Source organism: Oncorhynchus kisutch, linkage group LG24, assembly GCF_002021735.2.
Source record: "Oncorhynchus kisutch isolate 150728-3 linkage group LG24, Okis_V2, whole genome shotgun sequence".
Taxonomy (NCBI): Eukaryota; Metazoa; Chordata; class Actinopteri; order Salmoniformes; family Salmonidae; genus Oncorhynchus; species Oncorhynchus kisutch.
This window is the reverse complement of record NC_034197.2, coordinates 20082604-20105441: the sequence shown is the minus strand read 5'-3', so window position 1 is coordinate 20105441 and position 22838 is coordinate 20082604. Positions and strand designations below refer to the sequence as shown.

The 22838-nt window shown below is 42.2% G+C and overlaps 1 protein-coding gene across 1 annotated transcript in view; it reads left to right on the top strand.

Annotated features, from left to right (window-relative positions):
• LOC109869734 (transmembrane protein 26-like) overlaps positions 1–20969 on the top strand; it is a 30223-nt gene extending 9254 nt beyond the window's left edge. Inside the window, exon 4 of the mRNA XM_031804354.1 lies at positions 20898–20969. Within this exon, the coding sequence (XP_031660214.1) occupies positions 20898–20969 (72 nt within the window). The remainder of the gene's footprint in view (positions 1–20897) is intronic.
• The last annotated feature ends 1869 nt before the right edge of the window (positions 20970–22838 follow it).

Sequence of the window (22838 nt, the reverse complement as noted above, 5' to 3'; positions counted from 1 at the left end):
ATATATTGAAAATTAAATAAGTATTTACACCCCTGAGTCAATACATGTTAGAATCACATTTGGCAGCAATTACAGATGGGTGTCTCTAAGAGCTTTGCACACCTGGATTGTACAATATTTGCCCATTGTTCTTTTAAAAATTCTTCAAGCTCTGTCAAGTTGGTTGTTGAGCATTGCTAGACAGCCATTTTCAAGTCTTGCTGTAGATTTTCAAGACGATTTAAGTCAAACCTGTAACTAGGCCACTCAGGAGCATTCCATGCCATCTTGGTAAGCAACTCTACCAGTGGAGGCTCCTGAGAGGAGGAAGGAGAGGACCATCCTTCTCAGTGAATTTTGTTTTGTTTTTTTGTAAAACATTGAAAAAGTTATCCTTTTTAGATAAAACTATCCTAAATATATTTACATGCCACCAAATAATTGGTGTAGCTGGAGAACAGCTTGGTACAGTGCCTTCGGAAAGTATTCAGACCCCTTGACTTTTTCCACATTTTGTGAGGTTACGTCCTTATTCTATAATTGATTAAATTGTTTTTTCCTCCTCACCAATCTACACACATTGCCCAATAATGACAAAGCAAAAACAGTTTTTTTGACATTCTTACTAATTCATAAAAAATTCTAAACTGAAATATCACATTTACATAAGTATTCAGACCCTTTACTCAGTACTTTGTTTAAGCACCATTGACAGCGATTACAGCCTCAAGTCTTCTTGGGTATGACGCTACAAGCTTGGCACACCTGTATTTGGGGAGTTTCTCCCATTCTTCTCTGCAGATCCTCTCAAACACTGTCAGGTTGGATGGGGAGCGTCGCTGCACAGATATTTTCAGGTCTCTCCAGAGATGTTCGAAAAGGTTCAAGTCCGGGCTCTGGCTGAGCCACTCAAGGACATTCAGAGACTTTCTCCACACGTGAAGCTTGGCATTCAGGCCAAAGAGTCTTTGCTGTGTGCTTAGGGTCGTTGTCCTGTTGGAAGGTGAACCTTCACCCCAGTCTGATGTCCTGAGAACTCTGGAGCAGGTTTTCATCAAGGATCTGTCTGTACTTTGCTCTGTTCATCTTTCCCTCGATCCTGACTAGTCTCCCAGTCCCTGCCGCTGAAAAACATTCCCACAGCATGATGCTGCCACCACCATGCTTCACCGTAGGGATGGTGCCAGGTTTCCTCCAGACGTGACGCTTAGCATTCTGGCCAAATAGTTCAATCTTGGTTTCATCAGACCAGATAATATTGTTTCTCATGATCTGAGAGTCTATAGGTGCCTTTTAGCAAACTCCAAGAGTGCTGTCCTCAGCCTTTTATTGAGGAGTGGCTTCCGTCTGGGCACTCTACCATAAAGGTCTGATTGGTGGAGTCTTGCAGAGATGGTTGTCCTTCTGGAAGGTTCTCTCCACAGAGGAACTCTAGAGCTCTGTCAGAGTGACCACCGGATTCTTGGTCACCTCCCCGTCCATGGCCCCTCTCCCGATTGCTCAGTTTGGCCGGGGGGGGGGGGGGGGGGGGGGGGATCTCTAGGAAGAGTCTTGGTGGTTCCACTGTGTTCTTGGGGACCTTCAATACTGCAGACATTTTTTGGTACCCTTTCCTAGATCTGTGCCTCAACACAATCCTGTCTCGGAGCTCCATGGACAATTCCTTGGACCTCATGGCTTGGTTTTTGCTCTGACATGCACTGTCAACAGTGGGACCTTATATAGACAGGTGTGTGCCTTTCCAAATCATGTCCAATCAATTGAATTTACCACAGGTGGATTCCAATCAAGTTGTAGAAACATCTCAAGGATGATCAATGGAAACCGGATGCACCTGAGCTTAATTTCGAGTCTCATAGCAAAGGGTCTGACTACTTATGTAAAACATGTTGGTCAGATCTTCAATGTTATAGCCACTATCAGAGAAAAACAACAACAAACATTTCTGATGTTGTATTGCCACATTCACCAGCTATGATATTTGTCACTGACTATGAGCAATGTGCTATCGTGAGAATGATTGTTGAGAGATCTCCACTTAAAAATGAAATACATTCACTGTACCTATTGAAGTAATTCCAAAGGTTAGGTTTAACAGAGCAAATTAAATATGACCATACTTTACCACTCATATATCATCAATGATGCTACTTTATTTAGGCCTATATAGCATTTGCAAAGTCATCAAGAGCTATAAACACTTATCTCCCTCACTAGATTTAAGCACCAGCTGTCAGAGCAGCTCACAGATTACTGCACCTGTACATAGCCCACCTATAATTAGGCCAAACAACTACCTCTTTCCCTACTGTATTTATTTTATTTATTTATTTTATTTTGCTCCTTTGCACCCCATTATTTTTATTTCTACTTTGCACATTCTTCCACTGCAAATCTACCATTCCAGTGTTTTACTTGCTATATTGTATTTACTTTGCCACCGTGGCCTTTTTTTGCCTTTACCTCCCTTATCTCACCTCATTTGCTCATTTCGTATATATACTTGTTTCTACTGTATTATTGACTGTATGTTTGTTTTACTCCATGTGTAACTCTGTGTCGTTGTATGTGTCGAACTGCTATGCTTTATCTTGGCCAGGTCTCAATTGTAAATGAGAACTTGTTCTCAACTTGCCTACCTGGTTAAATAAAGGTGAAATAAAATAAAAATATTGTTTCAATATAACCCAGAATTCAACTAAACCTAGATAATACAATAGGCCAAGGGGTTTGAATTCAAATGTAAGGATATTTATTAACATTGAATTGTGTTTGGTAGTCAACGCAACCAAACACAATTCCAGTTTGTCTACAAATTAATAATTGATATCTAGGATTCACGTCTACACCTCAACCAAAAATCTATGTTAAAGTGCATTTCAAGTTTTATTTTATGATCTATTTAACTTAGATTTTTGGCTGAGATGGAGATGTGAATCCAACATATACATGTCCATAGTCCATCTGTAAATAGCCCACCCAATTTACCTACCTCATCCCCATACTGTTTTTATTTATTTACTTTTCTGCTCTTTTGCACACCAGTATCTCTACTTGCACATGATCAACTGATCATTTATCACTCCAGTGTTAATCTGCTAAATTGTCATTATTCGCCTACCTCCTCATGCCTTTTGCACACAATGTATATAGACTCTTTTTTTTCCTACTGTGTTATTGACTTGTTTATTGTTTACTCCAATGTGTAACTCTGTGTTGTTGTCTGTTCACACTGCTATGCTTTATCTTGGCCAGGTCGCAGTTGTAAATGAGAACTTGTTCTCAACTAGCCTACCTGGTTAAATAAAGGTGAAATAAAAAAAAATAAAAAAAATATGAATTATTCATTTGTAGACAAAATGGAATTAAAGCCAGACTAAGTCAGTGGAACTATCCTAGCAGATGGAACTATCCAAGCAGAAGATAAATCTCATTCAAATGTTGATATTTGGATGCGTTGTCAACCAAACACAACTCAATATTAATTCATAGTAAATAGCCTAAAGTTAACTAATGTAACATTCAACCTTAAAATTAGTAACACATCCATGGCCACATTTTGAGGTTACTGAAACTATACATTTCTTCTTATGTAATCATAAAAAGCGTGCATGTTCAAGATAGCATACATAGGTCATCGCAGGTCTGTGGAGATCTTCACAATTGCTCTAATAATCTGTGCAGAATTTCGAACGGAATTGCTCATTTGCACCTTGCACTTTTAATGTATTCTCAACTTCCATCCAGGTCATTTGGTTCTGCTATTAGATGAAGCACAGTGATGAAAAAAATATCTGACAACATTTCTGACATTGTGTTCCATTAGAATTTGCTTATGCTTTTAGATGGTTGAAAGAATAGTGATAACATATTGGAAATTCAACAAACTTTTGTCTGTCTTTTTGAGTGTGTAAATATAGGTTGTAATCTCATTGATCGACGCTTGATAAACCCAATTATCCACATTGAAATGATGTGGTGTGCCCAGTGGGAGGAGGGAGAGATGGATTGGAAACCAGATAGCCTCTAGAGGAACAGTTAGAGAGCTGTATTCTCTGTGTTTCTACTTTATGTCACATTGGTTTTAATTATCCATGGAGGACCAACTTTCACTTGAGAGATACAGATGCTGTATCTTAATTTGAGCCAATTTCACACAGCAGGAAAATAATCCTGCAGCAACAGGAAATGTGAATATCTATGATGGATTATAACTAATGGACATTTGTTATAGGGGTTGATACATTTTTCATTAGTGCAAATCAAGTCTGACATTTTTAAGTGTAAATTACAAACTTAAGATGCCTTTTTAAACCTTGAATACACTACAAGGTTGCATTTCTTGCCGTGCAGGGAAATTCCTGCAACAACTGGATGATCAAATTAAGGTACGTCTGTACAAATAAAGAACAAAACATACAGGGAAGTCAGCTCTGCTCCAAATGCAGCTCTCACTTAAATGTCAGATACAGATTGGCCAATATGTCAACCCACTCTCCTGACTGTCAAAGGAATCAGGTGACAAGCTAATGTGCGATGAACTTCTTTAAGTCTAACTGGCTTCTTCTTATGCACCTATATGTATTTGTATGAGAGGGAGCGTGATCAAGGCAGACAATGGCATGATGAAAGACCTGCTTGCCTGAGAAGAGTCCATTTCCTCCACAGATTAGCTGCATGCTTTAACAAGATTGTGTGGGCACATGGGAGGATGGGACTGCCAGCTGATCGCTGTTCGTTAAACCATGGGCTGCCCTAGATAGATAGAGAGAGAGAGAGAGAGTGAGGAGAAAAGAGACAACTGCAAGCCAGTGTGCATGGGAAAATGAAATCAGCCCTCTACCTCTCAAACCAAGGGCTTTTTCTTCACATGAACAACCACAGACAGACAGAGACAGACGGAGATTCGCACGCACGCACACATGCACACACACACACACACACACACACACACACACACACACACACACACACACACACACACACACACACACACACACACACACACACACACACACACACACACACACACACACACACACACACATACTCCCTCAAACAAAACAGGTGCTAAAACTTCACTTGCCGAGATTTCCTCTCTCGTCTCAAAGAATCATGAAGGGGCAAACATGCAACCGTGTGCATATTAATCAGTTAGAAACCCTATAGCTAAACATTCCATCTCCAGGAAAGAGAGGAGAGAACGATGGCAAACTTCAAATGAACTTGAGAACTTCTGCCTACTGGCATACTTTTACTACAGCATCATCCACTCGAGTTGGCAGGATAATTAGCTACATTTTATAGGTAGTCGATTGAGGATGTCAGCTTGTCCTCCAGCATGCTGGTTACCTACCTCGGCAAGGAAAATTATGTTGAAGAGAACAAGAGAGGACTGTGAAGGTTCCGGGGTGAAGTTTCCTGAAGGTACAGATCTAGGATCAGCTTCCCCTCCTCTAATCCTAACCTTAACCATTAGTGGGGAAAATACAAAATTGGCCCAAAATCAGCGTCTAGTGGCAACTTCACCCAACACCCAGTGCAGGGCCGTACATAGACATTGAGGTTGAGGTTCAAATTTACCCCCTCAACCATTTTACAATTTTAACATGCAAAACAAATACAGTATAAAGCTCAATCATTTGCGATGAACCTATGACATTTTCTGCTTTGACAGTTGCTCTCGTGAGACCTTGTCTTGCGCCCACTTCTGGACTTTTGCCCGACCCACCTGAACTGTGCCCTGTGCTTCCTTGTTGTTGAATGGTCATTTAAATCAATATGCATATTTATTTGTGAAAAATATAACTTAGAATTGTCTTATAATTGTGAAATAAGAGGTAGAAAGCACAGCTTTTTAATAGAAAAATAAATTGGGTTGGCGGCACTCTAGGGCACCGCTGACACCTCCCTGTGTACACGTGCCCAAGGCTGAGTCATAGCGGTTGTGTGTTCTACATGCGTGGGCCCAAAGGATTATCAACGTTATTAAGATGAATAACATGGGTCAAAATCCAGACATTTGTTATGAAATATCTAATACTCCTTTATGCAGTCACTGAGCATTGGCTATAGACAGGCTTAAGAATACATTAATAAATACATTAATTATATTGTATACATAACAATGGGTTCACTATGGCTAACAAAAGGAGTAATGACATCTAACATATTAATGTTTTACTAATAAGGATTCTCATCATTTAGTGATAATGGTTATATAGTAATTAAACCTCATTAACATAAATTGTACAGTAATAATTGCTATGAGCTACCAACTCTACCATATACTACCTCACATGTAATTCAATGATTCAGTTGTCCATGGCATTTACTATCGTACCCACAGACTAGACCAGAGCATGCACTGACTTAATAAGTCAAGATAAAACAGTCTTATTCAACCCTTATAGCACTAACACTCTGATTCACTGTATTACCTCTTATACAATGTCATTGTTGAATACTCGTTTCTGATTGGCTTGAAGGGCATTCTAGAGTGTGCATTATTTCCCTATAATGCACAGTATATCAGCACACTAGAATTCATCAGATTTAGTTCATTCTTACATGTTCTATGTTTGAGGTGCTTTTGAAAACATTATTGGCATTGTTGAATTCAATTTTCATAATAGCAAGCTAAGACTCATGGTTTGGTTAGCTAAACTAGCAAGTCTGTTTGTTTGGTTACAAAAGGCATGAAAGAACACTGAAGACACGCAGCTCAAAAAGCTCCCCTATTGATTTTGTTTAAGGACAATAAATGTATCCTACAGAAAGTATTCACACCCCTTGACCTTTTCTACATTTGTTGGTTTACAGCGTGAATTTAAAATTGATTTAAAAAAAAGTTCAATGGCCTACCCCATATTTTGTAAGTGGAATTATGTTTTCTTTCAACAAATCGATAAAAAATTAAAAGCTGAAATTTCTTGAGTCAATAAGTATTCAACTCCGTTGTTATGGCAAGGCTAAATAAGTTCAGGAGTAAAAATGAGCTTTCCCATAATTAGTTTAATGGACTCACTCTGTGTGCAATAATAGTGTTTAACACAATTTTTTAATGACCACCTCATCTCTGTACCCCACACGTAAAATTATCTGTAAGGTCCCTCAGCCGAGCAGTGAATTTCAAACACCGATTCAACCACAAAGACCAAAGAAGGGTAGCTATTGGTAGATGGGTAAAAATAATTTAATATCCCTTTGAGCATGGTGATGTTATTAATTATATTTTGGATGGTGTATCGATACACCCAGTCACTACAAAGATACAGGTGTCCGTCCTAACTCCGTTGCCGGAGAAGAAGGAAACCGCTCATGGATGTCACCATGAGGCCAATGCTAACTTTTAAATGGTTACAAAGTTTAATGGCTGTGATTGGAGAAAACTGAGGATGGATCAACAATATTGTAGTTACTACACAATACTAAGCTAATTGACAGAGTGAAAAGAAGGAAGCCTGTACAGAATACAAATATTCCAAAATGAACATCCCTTTATGCAACAAAGCACTAAATAATACTGCAAAAAATGTGGCAAAGCAATTCACCTTTTGTTCTGAATACAAAGTATTTAGTTTGAGGCAAATCCAATACAACACATTACTGAGTATCACTCTCCATATTTTCAAGCATAGTGGTGGCTGCATCATGTTATGGGTATGCTTGTAATCATTTTCAGGATAACAAAGAAACGGAATGGCGCTAAGCACAGGCAAAGTATAATGAGTATAATTCTACTCTAGGCTGTAAAGTGCAGTGAAAATGTCATTTGAATAATGGTGCAAAAGCCTTGTGTGGTGGAAACTGAGAGCCCAATGAGCAGGTTTGGGTTACAGCTCTTTTTTGCAAAGTATATCCTCCTGAATGTTCATGACAAACAACAAATGTGTGGAATTATACAAAGGTACATTGTGCAATCAAGCAACAGACAGCAATATTTACATTGCGTCAGGTTTCTCCAGGTTATTTACTGCTTGTTTATGCAGGGCTATCTTCTCAGTTTCGCACTCCTTAACACACAGATACTAATGCAACAAGTCCAGTGTTCATCTGCATGTGAGAGAGAAACTGGAGGGAGGGTTCACCTGGCCATGGCAGAGAGGCCAGCATTTCAGACACAAATCATTCAATGGAATGCAGGCTGTAGGTTCTATCACCAACCCATCATATATCAATTGCTAGCGTCAAATCCCAGAGCCCCAACTCAGTCTCACAGACACAGATGAGAGAGTACTGAGAAACCTTATTCGATGCATGTACAGTTTTATAACATAATCATGTAGTTTTTTTTTAACCATTCCTGTTATTTGAATGTTTCATTCCATTTGGATCAGTTGTGGGTCTACCGTTGACAGATTATAGAAGGGCACAGTAGCAGGCCAGTCTGGCTGTATTTTTACTTCTGATATTGATGTCTGTTGCCGATCATCATTCTCTTAAGTTGTCCTATGGCCACATAGGCCTATGCTCCCAGCATGCCCAGTTATTCAGGAAAGTTTAACACATGTTCTGCCTCCTTTCCGATCTGAGCAGCTATTCCTCGACCAAGAACGTATCGCTTCAATATAGCCTAAATATTTATAATTTAACTTTTAAAATGAATAAACTTTTGTGTGGAATAAACATGGACGCTGATTGTCAACAGAGCCTCATGACAGAAATATGATGTCATGTTTTCAAACTACCGGTAGTTTCTTTGAGAAGATATATAAAGCGGTGTGTGCATTTTAATAACAGCATAAACACCTATTTCACCTTTGAATGTCAAAAACCAAGTGACCACTGCTGCACATGCCGCCACTGTTTAGAACAGATTAGATTATACTATTTAGAACAAGCAGCCAGCTCACGAACAAACAAGTGCACCAGGGAGTACACAACAAGCACGCAGATGCAATAAGTGAAAACACATGATCTATCAGGAGATAGCTAGCTAGAATAATGTCACAAAGCCTGATGCGCTAGCCAGTTAATGTTCATTCTGAAATATCTTAATATTTCAGAGTTAGTTAGATATGAGTTTATAAATTATTTCTGTGCTTTGACTCTTGTTGGATGTAGTTGACCAGTTTATCAGGTCCCAGGCTCCTATGACTGTTATGATTGTTTATTTACAAGTTATTTACAATTAGCTTTTTGTTTTAGTGCCATCTTTACCCGACAAAGCAGATCTAGTCATGTGCGGAAGTAAGCTGTCTGGCGTGAGCGACTCATTGGAAGGAGGAGACTAGAGCAGACCTAGAAGTTCTGTGACTGAACAGACGGTCCATTTACTTTGTGCTGTTACAATTTATTATATGAAATCTTGCCGCCCCTTATGCCCTAATGGGCAAGACCCTGCTGGATTAGGCTACTTCAAAAGTCTCCTGTAGGCTACCTGTGCATGTTCGTCCACTCTAATATAATTCCAGCATCCAAATGACGCAATTGCCAAAAGTTTAATGACATTCGGAGATTGTCAAACCAAATCATAATCAAATCAAATCAAATGTTATTTGTCACATGCGCCGAATACAACAGGTGTAGACCTTACAGTGAAATTACTTACAAGCCCTTAACCAACAACGCAGTTTTAAGAAAAAAATGTTAAGAAAGTATTTACTAAAAGCTGAAGTAAAAAATAAAATAAAAAATAAAAAGGTTTTCGAGATTGTCATAGTTCACTTGATCGTGGTGTTGAAAATGCAAACCATGATGATAAGTGCTCAAAGTCAGTATTCGGTATGCAGTTATACGTTGCTTATTGGTTGTGTGTTGTGCATTGGCATAGAATTGTGTTGGTGGAAAATCTGTTGCATATATTTTATACAATTATAAATATAGCATCAAAATGTTGAACATTTGATTTCCCCCTAGCTGATCATTGTCGCCAGTCGGCTCTGATAGTAGTGTAATGAGACAGGCAGGGAGAGTGAGCTCGTCAGTGGTGGTCGGCGAACCCTCAACCTTCTGGCCAATTAGCCCTGTGTGGCAATGACTGTGCTACAAAACCATGCTGAAGTGGTAAAGTCGATATCCACGCTTATAAACACAGGTTTGCTACAGTTATTGTTATTGACGGTGGTAAAAAATATTTTTGAGTAAATTATATGAGGGGGTGTACATAAATGTTTACAGTACATATAGCACCGCTTCCAATCCAAATGCCAATGCCATTTATCAAACTCCAGGCGGTGCTATGGTCAGATGACATAAAAATAGAGCTCTTTGGCCACACACACCAGTTTTGCGTCGAAAAACAGAAGCATATGCAGAAAAGTACCTCATATCTATGGTAAAATATGGTGGTGCATCTTTGATGTTATGGAGCTATTTTGCTTCCACTGGTCCTTTGGCGCTTGATAAGGTCAATGGCATCACAAACTTTACCAAGTACCAGGACATTTAAGCCAAAAACCTCTGCCAGGGGGTTGACAGTTGGCCGCAAGTGGATCTTCCAACAAGACATTAACCCCAATAACTCATCAAAATCCACAAAGAAATTGTAAATTGACCGCAAAATTAGTCTCCGGACTTGAACCCCATTTTAAACGTGGTTTAATTTGAAGAGGGTAGTCATTAAGAGCAGACAAAGGATATCAATGATCTGGAAACATTCTGTACAGAGGAATGGTCTCCAACGTGTTTTCCAATCTCATAAAACTATTTAGAAACAGACTCAGTGTCATTATTCTTGCAATCGGAGGGTGCAGGGGTGCCAATACTGTAATCTTTTTTCACATTTTTGTATTACTTGTTAAACAAAATCCCTTTCTCTGAGCAATTATATTAGTATAAATTAATATAATTTCCAAAATCTTTTGAGCATACAACATAGATCAGCATTTGTGTTGTTTATTTTATACAGTCTTTTTTGCTCTTTATCAAAGGTGCCAATAATTATGGACCTGACTGTAGGTGTGTTAGTACCTTTTGGCTCTCCAGAACCAGAATGGAAAAACACTGCCCAGCTAACACATGTTGCTTCCCAGGACATTCTGGGAAAGTTATAATGTCAAATGACCAAAAGAATAACAAATCAGGAACGTTATTACAAACATCTGTGTTACCTGGGTGAACTATACTAGAGCATCAACTTCCCATGACTTGGTCAACTATGTTCTACCTTTCATATTCTAATTTGTCAATGAAAGGTATTTCACAAACAAGGCTAGTAACGGAGCTTGCCAGATCTTGTGTAAAACAAACATCACACACAAGTCACACACAAACCAATCAAAGCAAATTTCATCCTGTCGAGGTTTGTATGGTAGCGAGAGACTGATTTTCTCCCATGTCAATACGGCTTTATTACGGAAAGAGTACCTGTGATAACGGATCAGCAACCATTACGCCCAAATACACTGCTCAAAAAAATAAAGGGAACACTAAAATAACACATCCTAGATCTGAATTAATGAAATATTCTTATTAAATACTTTTTGCTTTACATAGTTGAATGTGCTGACAACAAAATCACACAAAAATTATCAATGGAAATCAAATGTATCAACCCATGGAGGTCTGGATTTGGAGTCACACTCAAAATTAAAGTGGAAAACCACACTACAGGCTGATCCAACTTTGATGTAATGTCCTTAAAACAAGTCAAAATGAGGCTCAGTAGTGTGTGTGTGGCCTCCACGTGCCTGTATGACCTCCCTACAATGCCTGGGCATGCTCCTGATGAGGTGGCGGATGGTCTCCTGAGGGATCTCCTCCCAGACCTGGACTAAAGCATCCGCCAACTCCTGGACAGTTTGTGGTGCAATGTGGCGTTGGTGGATGGAGCGAGACATTATGTCCCAGATGTGCTCAATTGGATTCAGGTCTGGGGAACGGGCGGGCCAGTCCATAGCATCAATACCTTCCTCCTGCAGGAACTGCTGACACACTCCAGCCACATGAGGTCTAGCATTGTCTTGCATTAGGAGGAACCCAGGGCCAACCGCACCAGCATATGGTCTCACAAGGGGTCTGAGGATCTCATCTCGGTACCTAATGGCAGTCAGGCTACCTCTGGCGAGCACATGGAGGGCTGTGCGGCCCCGCAAAGAGATGCCACCCCACACCATGACTGACCCACCGCCAAACCGGTCATGCTGGAGGATGTTGCAGGCAGCAGAACGTTCTCCACGGCGTCTCCAGACTGTCACGTCTGTCACATGTGCGCAGTGTGAACCTGCTTTCATCTGTGAAGAGCACAGGGCGCCAGTGGTGAATTTGCCAATCTTGGTGTTCTCTGGCAAATGCCAAACGTCCTGCATGGTGTTGGGCTGTAAGCCCAACGCCCACCTGTGGACGTCGGGCCCTCATACCACCCTCATGGAGTCTGTTTCTGACCGTTTGAGCAGACACATGCACATTTGTGGCCTGCTGGAGGTCATTTTACAGTGCTCTTGCAGTGCTCCTCCTGCTCCTCCTTGCACAAAGGTAGAGGTAGCGGTCCTGCTGCTGGGTTGTTGCCCTCCTACGGCATCCTCCACGTCTCCTGATGTACTGGCCTGTCTCCTGGTAGCGCCTCCATGCTATGGACACTACGCCGACAGACACAGCAAACCTTTTTGCCACAGCTCGCATTGATGTGCCATCATGGATGAGCTGCACTACCTGAGCCACTTGTGTGGGTTGTAGACTCCGTCTCATGCTACCACTAGAGTGAAAGCACCGCCAGCATTCAAAAGTGACCAAAACATCAGCCAGGAAGCATAGGAACAGAAAAGTGGTCTGTGGTTATCACCTGCAGAACCACTCCTTTATTGGGGGTGTCTTGCTAATTGCCTATAATTTCCACCTGTTGTCTATTCCATTTGCACAACAGCATGTGAAATATATTGTCAATCAGTGTTGCTTCCTAAGTGGACAGTTTGATTTCACAGAAGTGTGATTGACTTGGAGTTACATTGTGTTGTTTAAGTGTTCCCTTTATTTTTTTGAGCAGTGTATGATGTCACAGCTTTGGTGTCATTCGATCACTCAAATATAACTACATAAACTAATATTTCAGGCTCTACTCGGAGTAGAGTGCAGGATTGGAAACATAAAAGTGATTAAAAAAATATCCTTTAGATATGCCACAATTAATAATTAAAAACCTCAGCTTCACTCGTCAGAAAGGGTGATGCTTGAAATTCTTTGAACAAGCTGTGGAGGAAGTGAATAAATACATAAATTGTGTGTTTGTGCACCATGCGAGCAAGAAACCCACCAAATTGAAATTACACAGAGAGGATGAAAGGGGGAAGTAATTTGAACACAAACCATGAACTCTCAGAAAGCTTTTTAACACTTAAATAGTAAAAAAACACACCTAACTGTAGCACTTCTCAAATCACTGATCGCATGAACCAGCCTTAGAAACAGAACCACCTCAGGCACCAACTAACCTGTAAAGCAAATAGCATGTTTGCACTTCACAGGCCTATAGACAGTTAATCTGCTGGCTGTTGGTATTTAGAAGTTGCCTATATGAAGCCACATTGTGCTTATCACTTCAATGGAATACATTCCGAGTGCCACTGCATGTTGTGCCATTGTTTGCATTCAGCTTCGGCACATACCGTTTTAAAATTTTTCGACTTTTCTTTTACAGTTCTGCATCCATTCCACCCTACTTCACTAAAAAACATAATGGAACATTGCAATGCTTGAAAGAGACTCTCTAACCCTCTTGATGACAAATTGAGCATGCTTCAGCGCTCAAAGGATGAAACATGCCTGGAAAAGACTTAAATTGAACGTCACACCAATGAAAGTCATCAGTGGAGGTGTCAGGTGTTTACCACACTGTAGGTAGTGCAGTTCCACGGAGAGACTATAGCTGCATCCCAGATGGCACCCTATTTCCCATAGGGCTCTGGTCAAAAGTAGTGCACTACATTAGGAATAGGGTACCATTTGGGACGCAACAAATTGTTTACATTTGAGTCATTTAGCAGACGTTCTTATCCAGAGTGAATTACAGGAGCAATTAGGGTTAAGTGCCTTGCTCTAGGGCACATCAACAGATTTTTAATCTAGTCAGCTCGTGAGTTACTGGCCCATTTCTCTTAAACTCTAGGCTACCAAATAATATGGGAGTGACTTCGGATTGTAAAGGGATGAATCACGAGTATGGGAGAAGTTGTGAACTTGCTGAGTTAACATCTATTCTAATGAATGTGACTTCTGACAAAGGAACATGTAATAAGAGCTCTGTATTGTGCTCTTGGGCAGAGAGAGAGAGGGAGAGAAAGAGAGACAGATATATACATATACATTTCTTTCCACAGGGCCAGGGGGTGAGACAGGGATGCAGTTTAAGCCCCACCCTCCTCAACATATATACAGTGCCTTGCAAAAGTATTCGGCCCCCTTGAACTTTGCGACCTTTTGCCACATTTCAGGCTTCAAACATAAAGATATAAAACTGTATTTTTTTGTGAAGAATCAACAACAAGTGGGACACAATCATCAAGTGGAACGACATTTATTGGATATTTCAAACTTTTTTAACAAATCAAAAACTTAAAAATTGGGCGTGCAAAATTATTCAGCCCCTTTACTTTCAGTGCAGCAAAACTCTCTCCAGAAGTTCAGTGAGGATCTCTGAATGATCCAATGTTGACCTAAATGACTAATGATGATAAATACAATCCACCTGTGTGTAATCAAGTCTCCGTATAAATGCACCTGCACTGTGATAGTCTCAGAGGTCCGTTAAAAGCGCAGAGAGCATCATGAAGAACAAGGAACACACCAGGCAGGTCCGAGATACTGTTGTGAAGAAGTTTAAAGCCGGATTTGGATACAAAAAGATTTCCCAAGCTTTAAACATCCCAAGGAGCACTGTGCAAGCGATAATATTGAAATGGAAGGAGTATCAGACCACTGCAAATCTACCAAGACCTGGCCGTCCCTCTAAACTTTCAGCTCATACAAGGAGAAGACTGATCAGAGATGCAGCCAAGAGGCCCATGATCACTCTGGATGAACTGCAGAGATCTACAGCTGAGGTGGGAGACTCTGTCCATAGGACAACAATCAGTCGTATATTGCACAAATCTGGCCTTTATGGAAGAGTGGCAAGAAGAAAGCCATTTCTTAAAGATATCCATAAGAAATGTTGTTTAAAGTTTGCCACAAGCCACCTGGGAGACACACCAAACATGTGGAAGAAGGTGCTCTGGTCAGATGAAACCAAAATTGAACTTTTTGGCAACAATGCAAAATGTTATGTTTGGCGTAAAAGCAACACAGCTCATCACCCTGAACACACCATCCCCACTGTCAAGCATGGTGGTGGCAGCATCATGGTTTGGGCCTGCTTTTCTTCAGCAGGGACAGGGAAGATGGTTAAAATGGATGGGAAGATGGATGGAGCCAAATACAGGACTATTCTGGAAGAAAACCTGATGGAGTCTGCAAAAGACCTGAGACTGGGACGGAGATTTGTCTTCCAACAAGACAATGATCCAAAACATAAAGCAAAATCTACAATGGAATGGTTCAAAAATAAACATATCCAGGTGTTAGAATGGCCAAGTCAAAGTGCAGACCTGAATCCAATCGAGAATCTGTGGAAAGAACTGAAAACTGCTGTTCACAAATGCTCTCCATCCAACCTCACTGAGCTCGAGCTGTTTTGCAAGGAGGAATGGGAAAAAATGTCAGTCTCTCGATGTGCAAAACTGATAGAGACATACCCCAAGCGACTTACAGCTGTAATCGCAGCAAAAGGTGGCGCTACAAAGTATTAACTTAAGGGGGCTGAATAATTTTGCACGCCCAATTTGTCCGTTTTTGATTTGTTAAAAAAGTTTGAAATATCCAATAAATGTCGTTCCACTTCATGATTGTGTCCCACTTGTTGTTGATTCTTCACAAAAAAATACAGTTATATCTTTATGTTTGAAGCCTGAAATGTGGCAAAAGGTCGCAAAGTTCAAGGGGGCCGAATACTTTCGCAAGGCACTGTATCAACGAATTGGCGAGGGCAATATAACAGTCTGCAGCACCCGGCCTCATCCTACTAGAATCTGAAGTCAAATGTCTACTGTATGCTGATGATCTGGTGCTTCTGTCCCCAACTAAGGAGGACCTACAGCAGCATCTAGATCTTCTGCATAGATTATGTCAGTTCTGGACACTGACAGTCAATCTCAGTAAGCCAAAAATTATGGTTTTCCAAAAAAGGTTTAGTTGCCAGGACCATGAATAAAAATTACATCTAGTCACTGTTGCCCTAGAGCACACAAAAAAACTATACATTCCTCTGACAAAACATCAGCGCTATAGGTAACTTCCACAAAGCAGTAAACGATCTGAGAGACAAGGCAAGAAGGGCCTTCTATGCTATCAAAAGGAACATAAAATTTGATATACCAATTAGGATCTGGCTAAAAATACTGGAATCAGTTATAGAACCCATTGCCCTTTATGGTTGTGAGGCCTGGGGTCCACTCACCAACCAAGAATTCACTAAATGGGATAAACACCAAATTGAGACTATGCATGCAGAATTATTCAAAAATATCCTCAATGTACAACGTAAAACACCCAGAGCAGAATTAGGCTGATACCCGCTAATTATAAAAATCCAGAAAAAATCCAGAAAATAGCTGATAAATTCTATAACCACCTTAAAGGAAGCGATTCCTTAAACCTTCCATAACAAACACATCACCTACAGAGAAATGAACCTGGAGAAGAGCCACCCAAGCAAGCTGGTTGTCACGACTCCTACCGAAGGTGGCTCCCCTTCCTTTTCGGGTGGCGCTCGGCGGTCGTCGTCACCGGCCTACTAGCTGCCACTGATCCCTTTTCCCCTTTCTGTTTATTGGTTTCACCTGTTTTGTGTGTAGGCTGATTAGTCGGGCTATGTTAGCCAGTAGGCCCGCCTGCTCTTTGTGCGGGATTGTTTTGTGTTGCTACTGTGCACCTTTGAGGTTGACGTGTTTTCGTTCGTGGGCTTTTCTCAGGACTGTATGCGTCCCCGTGTTTGGGGCATTTGTTTTGTGTGCACCCTGTGTTTCGTGGGGTGGCTTGTGTTCGCCGTGTGTGCAATTAAAAGCACTACCCTGTACTCTCTGCTTCCTGCGCCTGACTTAGCACAGAGCGTTACACTGGTCCTTGGGGCTCTGTTCACAAACCCAAACAGACCCCACAGAGCCCCAAGACAGCAACACAATTAGACCCAAACAAATCATGAGAAAACAAAAAGATAATTACTTGACACATTGGAAAGAATTTTTAAAAACCCAGAGAAAACTAGAATGCTATTTGGCCTCATAACAGAGAGTACACAGTGTCAGAATACCTGACCAATTGACCCAAAATTAAAGAAATGTTTGACTATGTACAGACTCAGTAAGCATAGCTTTGCTATTGAGAAAGGCCGCCGAAGGCAGACCTGGCTTTCAAGAGAAGACAGGCTATGTGCACACTGCCCACAAAATTAGGTGGAGACTGAGCTGCACTTCCTAACCTCCTGCTAAATGGATGACCATAGAGACACATATTTCCCTCAGATTACACAGACCCACAAAGAAATCGAAAACAAATCCAATTTTGATGAACTCCCATAAACTCCCTGTTCATTTAACATGACGCCGGAGGGGGAGGCTGCCTTTTTATCCACTCTCAACCAACCATACTATTTTGTTTGTTTTTTCGCGTTGTTCGTAACTTGTTTTGTACATGATGTTGCTGAGTTCTTCTTCAATGAGTCAGACAGGAGGGATATACTACTACAGACACCCGACCAGGCCCAGATCTCTGTGATTCGCTGGAAAAGGAAATGGTTTCACGGAAAGAGATCAGGGTGCCTTGTGAGGATCAGGACAAGTGGCAAATCTGCCCTTGCCTTCCATCCTGCTCGCTAACGTTCAATCGCTGGAAAATAAATGGGACAAACTGAAAGCACGTATATCCTACCAACAGGACATTAAAAGCTGTAATATCTAATATTTCACAGAGTAGTGTCTGAACGACGACATTAAGAACATACAACTGGAGGGCTATACACTATTAGCAGGACAGAACAGCAGCCTCTTGTAAGACATGGGGCGGGGGCCGATGCATATTTCTAAACAATAGCTGGTGCACGATATCTAAGGAAGTCTCAAGGTTTTGCCTGCTTGAGGTAGAGTATCTCATGATAAGCTGTAGACCACACTATCTACCTAGAGAGTTATTTTAGGTAGATAGGTAGATATTTTTTTATTTTTCATAGCTGTCTACATACCACCACAGACAGAGGCTGGCACTCAATTAGCTGTATTCCACTATGAGCAAACAGGAAAACGTTCATCCAGTGGTGGAGCTCCTAGTGGCCTGGGACTTTAATACAGAGAAACTTAAATCAGTTTGACCTAATTTCTAATTACTAGCACGTTAAATGTGCAACCAGAGGAAAAAACATTCTATACCACATTTAATCCACACACAGAGACGCGTACAAAGCTCTCCCTCACCCTCCATTTGGTAAGTCTGACCATAACTCCATCCTCCTGATTCCTGCTTACAAGCAAAAATTTAAGGAGGTAGCACTAGTGACTAGATGAAGCAGATGCTAAACTACAGAAGGCCAGCATCCCAGAGTCGCCTCATCATTGTTGACGTTGAGACTGGTGTTTTGCAGGTACTATTTAATGAAGCTGCCAGTTGAGGACAGTTTCTCAAACTAGACTCTCTAATGTACTTGTCCTGTTGCTCAGTTGTGCACCGGGGCCTCCCACTCCTCTTTCTATTCTGGTTAGAGCCAGTTTGCGCTGTTCTGTGAAGGGAGTAGTACACAGCGTTGTACAAGATCTTCAGTTTCTTGGCAATTTCTCGCATGGAATAACCTTAATTTCTTAGAACAAGAATAGACTGACAAGTTTAATAAGAAAGTTGTGGCCATTTTTAACCTGTAATTGAACCCACAAATGCTGATGCTCCAGATACTCCAGATAGTCTAAAGAAGTTTTATTGCTTCTTTAATCAGAACAACAGTTTTCAGCTGTGCTAACATAATTGCAAAAGAGTTTTCCAATGATCAATTGGTATCTTAAAATTATAAACTTGGATTAGCTAACACAACGTGCCATTGGAACACAGGAGTGATGGTTGCTGATAATGGGCCTCTGTACGCCTATGTAGATATTCCATTAAAAAATCTGCCGTTTCCAGCTACAGTAGTCATTTACAACATTAACAATGTCGACACTGTATTTATGATCAATTTGATGTTATTTTAATGGACAAAAAAGTAGCTTTTCTTTAAAAAACAAGGACATTTCTAAGTGACCCCAAACCTTTGAACAGTAGTGTATGTGAGAATACTATTCATTGACTACAGCTCAGCGTTCAACACCATAGTGTTCAACACCACCCTCAAACCTCCCTCTGCAACTGGATCCTGAACTTGCTGACAGGCCGCCCCCAGGTGGTAAGGGTAGGTAACAACACATTCGTCACGCTGATTCTCAATTTCTCAAACTTCAGGGTTGCGTGCTCAGTCCCCTCCTGTATTCCCTGTTCACTCATGACTGCACGGCCAGGCACGACTCCAACACCATCATTAAGTTAGTTGATGACACAACAGTGTAGGTCTGATCACCAACAACGATGAGACAGCCTATAGGGAGGAGGTCAGAGAACAGACCGAGTGGTGCAAGGACAACAACCTCTCCCTCAATGGAGATGATTGTGGACTACAGGAAAAGGAGGACCGAGCATGCCATCGACGGGGCTGTAGTAGAGTAGGTTGAGAGCTTCAAGTTCCGTGGTGTCCACAACACCAACAAACTAACATGGTCCAAGCACGCCAAGACAGTCGTGAAGAGGGCATGACAAAACCTATTCCCCTTCAGGATTTGGCATGGGTCCTCAGATCCTCAAAATGTTTTAAAGCTGCACCATCGAGAGCCTTCTGACGGGTTGCATCACTGCCTGGTATGGCAACTGCTCGGCCTTGGACCGCAAGGCATTACAGAGGGTAGTGCGTACGGCCCAGTACATCAACGGGCCAAGCTTCCTGTCATCCAGGACCTCTATACCAGGCGGTGTCAGGGGAAAGCCCTAAAAATTATCAAAGTCTCCAGCCAGCGGTACCGGAGCGCCAAGTCTAGGTCATAGAGGCTTCTAAACAGCTTCTACCCCGAAGCCATTAGACTCCTAATCAAATGGCTACCCAGACTATTTGCACTGCCCCCCTTCTATCCTGCTGCTACTCTAGGTTATTATCTATGCATAGTTGCTTTAATATGTACTACATGTACATGTTACTTCAATTACCTCGACACGGTACCCCCTGTATATAGCCCCGCTATTGTTATTTACTGCTGCTCTTTAATTATGTTTTGTTCTTATCTCTTATCTTTTTTTTGTATTTTCTTATAACTGCATTGTTGGTTAAGGGCTTGTAAGTAAGCATTTTACTGTAAGATCTACACCTGTAGTATTCTGCTCCATCAGGAATCAAGGTAAGACCCAGATGCAGACTGTCAAAGTAACAATGTTTATTGTAGAAACAGGGGCAGGCAAAGACAGGTCAAGGCAGGCAGGGGTCGATAATCCAGGGTAAGGCAACGGTACAGGACTGCAGGCAGACTCAGGGCCAGGGACAGGCAGAGTACAGTAATCCTGAGGTGGAGCAAAGGTACAGGATGGCAAGCAGGCTCAGGGACAGGCAGACAGGTCAGGTGGGTGGGTACAGGGTCAGGACAGGCAAAGGTCAAAAACAAGGAGGATGAGAACGAAAGGAAAAGGATAGGAGCTGACAGCAAAAACGCTGGTAAGCTTGATCAAACAAGACGAACTGGCAACAAACAGACAGAGAAAACAGGTATAAATACACAGGGGATCATTTGGAAGATGGGCGACACCTGGAGGGGGTTGGAGACAAGCACAAGGGCAGATGAAACAGATCAGGGCGTGACAGTACCCCCCCCACCCCCCACCACCACCTCTAGGGACCCCACCTGGCATTCCACCTGGACGGATACCTGGGAGACTGGGATGCAGATGGTGAAAGTCGGCGATGAGGGCCAGGTCCAAGATGTCTTTAGCGGGAACCAAGCACCTCTCCTTTGTCCCATAACCCTCCCAGTCAACCAGATACTGGAAACCCCTGCCCTGTGGTTGAACCCTCAGGAGGTCTCACTTTGTACGCTGGCTGGCCATTGATGACACGGGGGAGGGATGGGCCTAGAAACAGAAGACAAGGGGCAGTCAGACATGGTTTTGACTAATGGTAGGAAAAATACAGAGGGTACGGGGCAACAGAGGATGAACAGCAGAGGGGCTAATGATCTTGGAGCGGGGGGGACAGGTCTCGGCTTCCGGGGATGTAGCCGCGGCCCTATAGCTACGTGCCAGCACCTCAGGCTTAACCTTCTTGGATACCGGTCGGTGCTGCGGAAGCGAAGTGGCCCAGGCCTACTGAACCCCTCCCGGAGGTCCTGGTACTCTGTGGAGCTGGCGGAGAGGTCCGGGGCAATTTCCAAGCCCAGGAAGATGTCCCAGGGCAGGCAGAGCTGACTTCAGGCAATGAGTGTGGCAGGACGGGCTCCAGCCCACGATGGCACCAGTAGCCCAGGCAATGGAGGGATTGTGACGATGGAGCCAAGAGAATCCCAATACCGCGGGAACCTGCAGAGACTCAACCAGCAGGAATTGGATAGTTTCACTGTGGTTCCCCAACACTCACTGTGGTTCCCCAACACATCGGCCTATAGAGCGCCCGTCCAGCGCTCTAACACCCATGGGAATGGAGAGGGGTGGAGTGGGGATGCCCAGCTCGGACGCCAGGTTAACGTCCATGAGACTCACATCGGCCCCTGAGTCGATGAGTACCTGGAGAGACTTGGACTGGTCGCCCCACAGCATGGTGGCATGGAGAGGGGGGCGAGTAAGGAGATGTTAGGAAATTATGATTAATATGACTGAACAAATCATTTTAAATAGAATTGTAACTAAGTAAACTTATACTCTGTTTTATAAGTGATTGACAATATGAGTTAATAAGAAGGGATTGTGTGACACGGACAAGGAATAATAAAAAGTTAATGAACACCATTCCAACTATGCAGAAACAAATGGGTTGGGGACTGTGTAAACACATAAGGTCATTAGCCTATGGTTGACCCTACTGAAACTTAGCTCTGGGGTTTTTAGATAAGGCAGTGAGTGCATTCCTAGGTTTTCTGTTAATTAAAACTGTCAGTTCAGTGGTGATCGATAATGTTGAGGGGTCAAAAGTTATCTGGGAGTGTGTTAGTAAGTTAGAATGAACTTTTCACCTTACTTTGTCCCGGTCGAGAGGAGGGGATTCTGTTAAAGCAGTGAAATGACGTCATGATCTGTATATAAACTGCTGCACGTGATTAAGTGGGAGCGCGCTCCGAGAATAAATTATATTACCTATTATTGAAAGACTGGTCCGCGTCTATTTTATGCAAACAAGAAATCTTACAAATTCTCATAAAATAGATTAAGGGCTTTCAATTGATGAAAGCACATTGGCATAATTAAATTACACTAACAGGAGAGAATAACAATTATCTTTCAGACCCACCAGTGTACTCACTCCAACAACTGAGCTAGCTCTCTTGAAGGGACAGGTAGACACAAAAACCGGCAGAACTGCAGTACAGACAACTCTTGTTCTCAAGTCTGCATACACGTTCGGCTAGACATTCTAGCCCTGCCGAGCTGCATCGGCTCGGGAAGAGGTGAATCGGCAGTCTCCGGAGGCTCTTGAAGGGACTCAGGTAAGCTTGGATCCTCTCGGGGACGTAGACGCCGGGGACTTCCGGATTTCATCAGCTGCAAGGTGGGATCCCCGAGTGAGCGATTGGGACTGCAGTCGGACCTCTTCTCCCTCCTACGAGAGCAAGAGAGAGAGCCTGCCC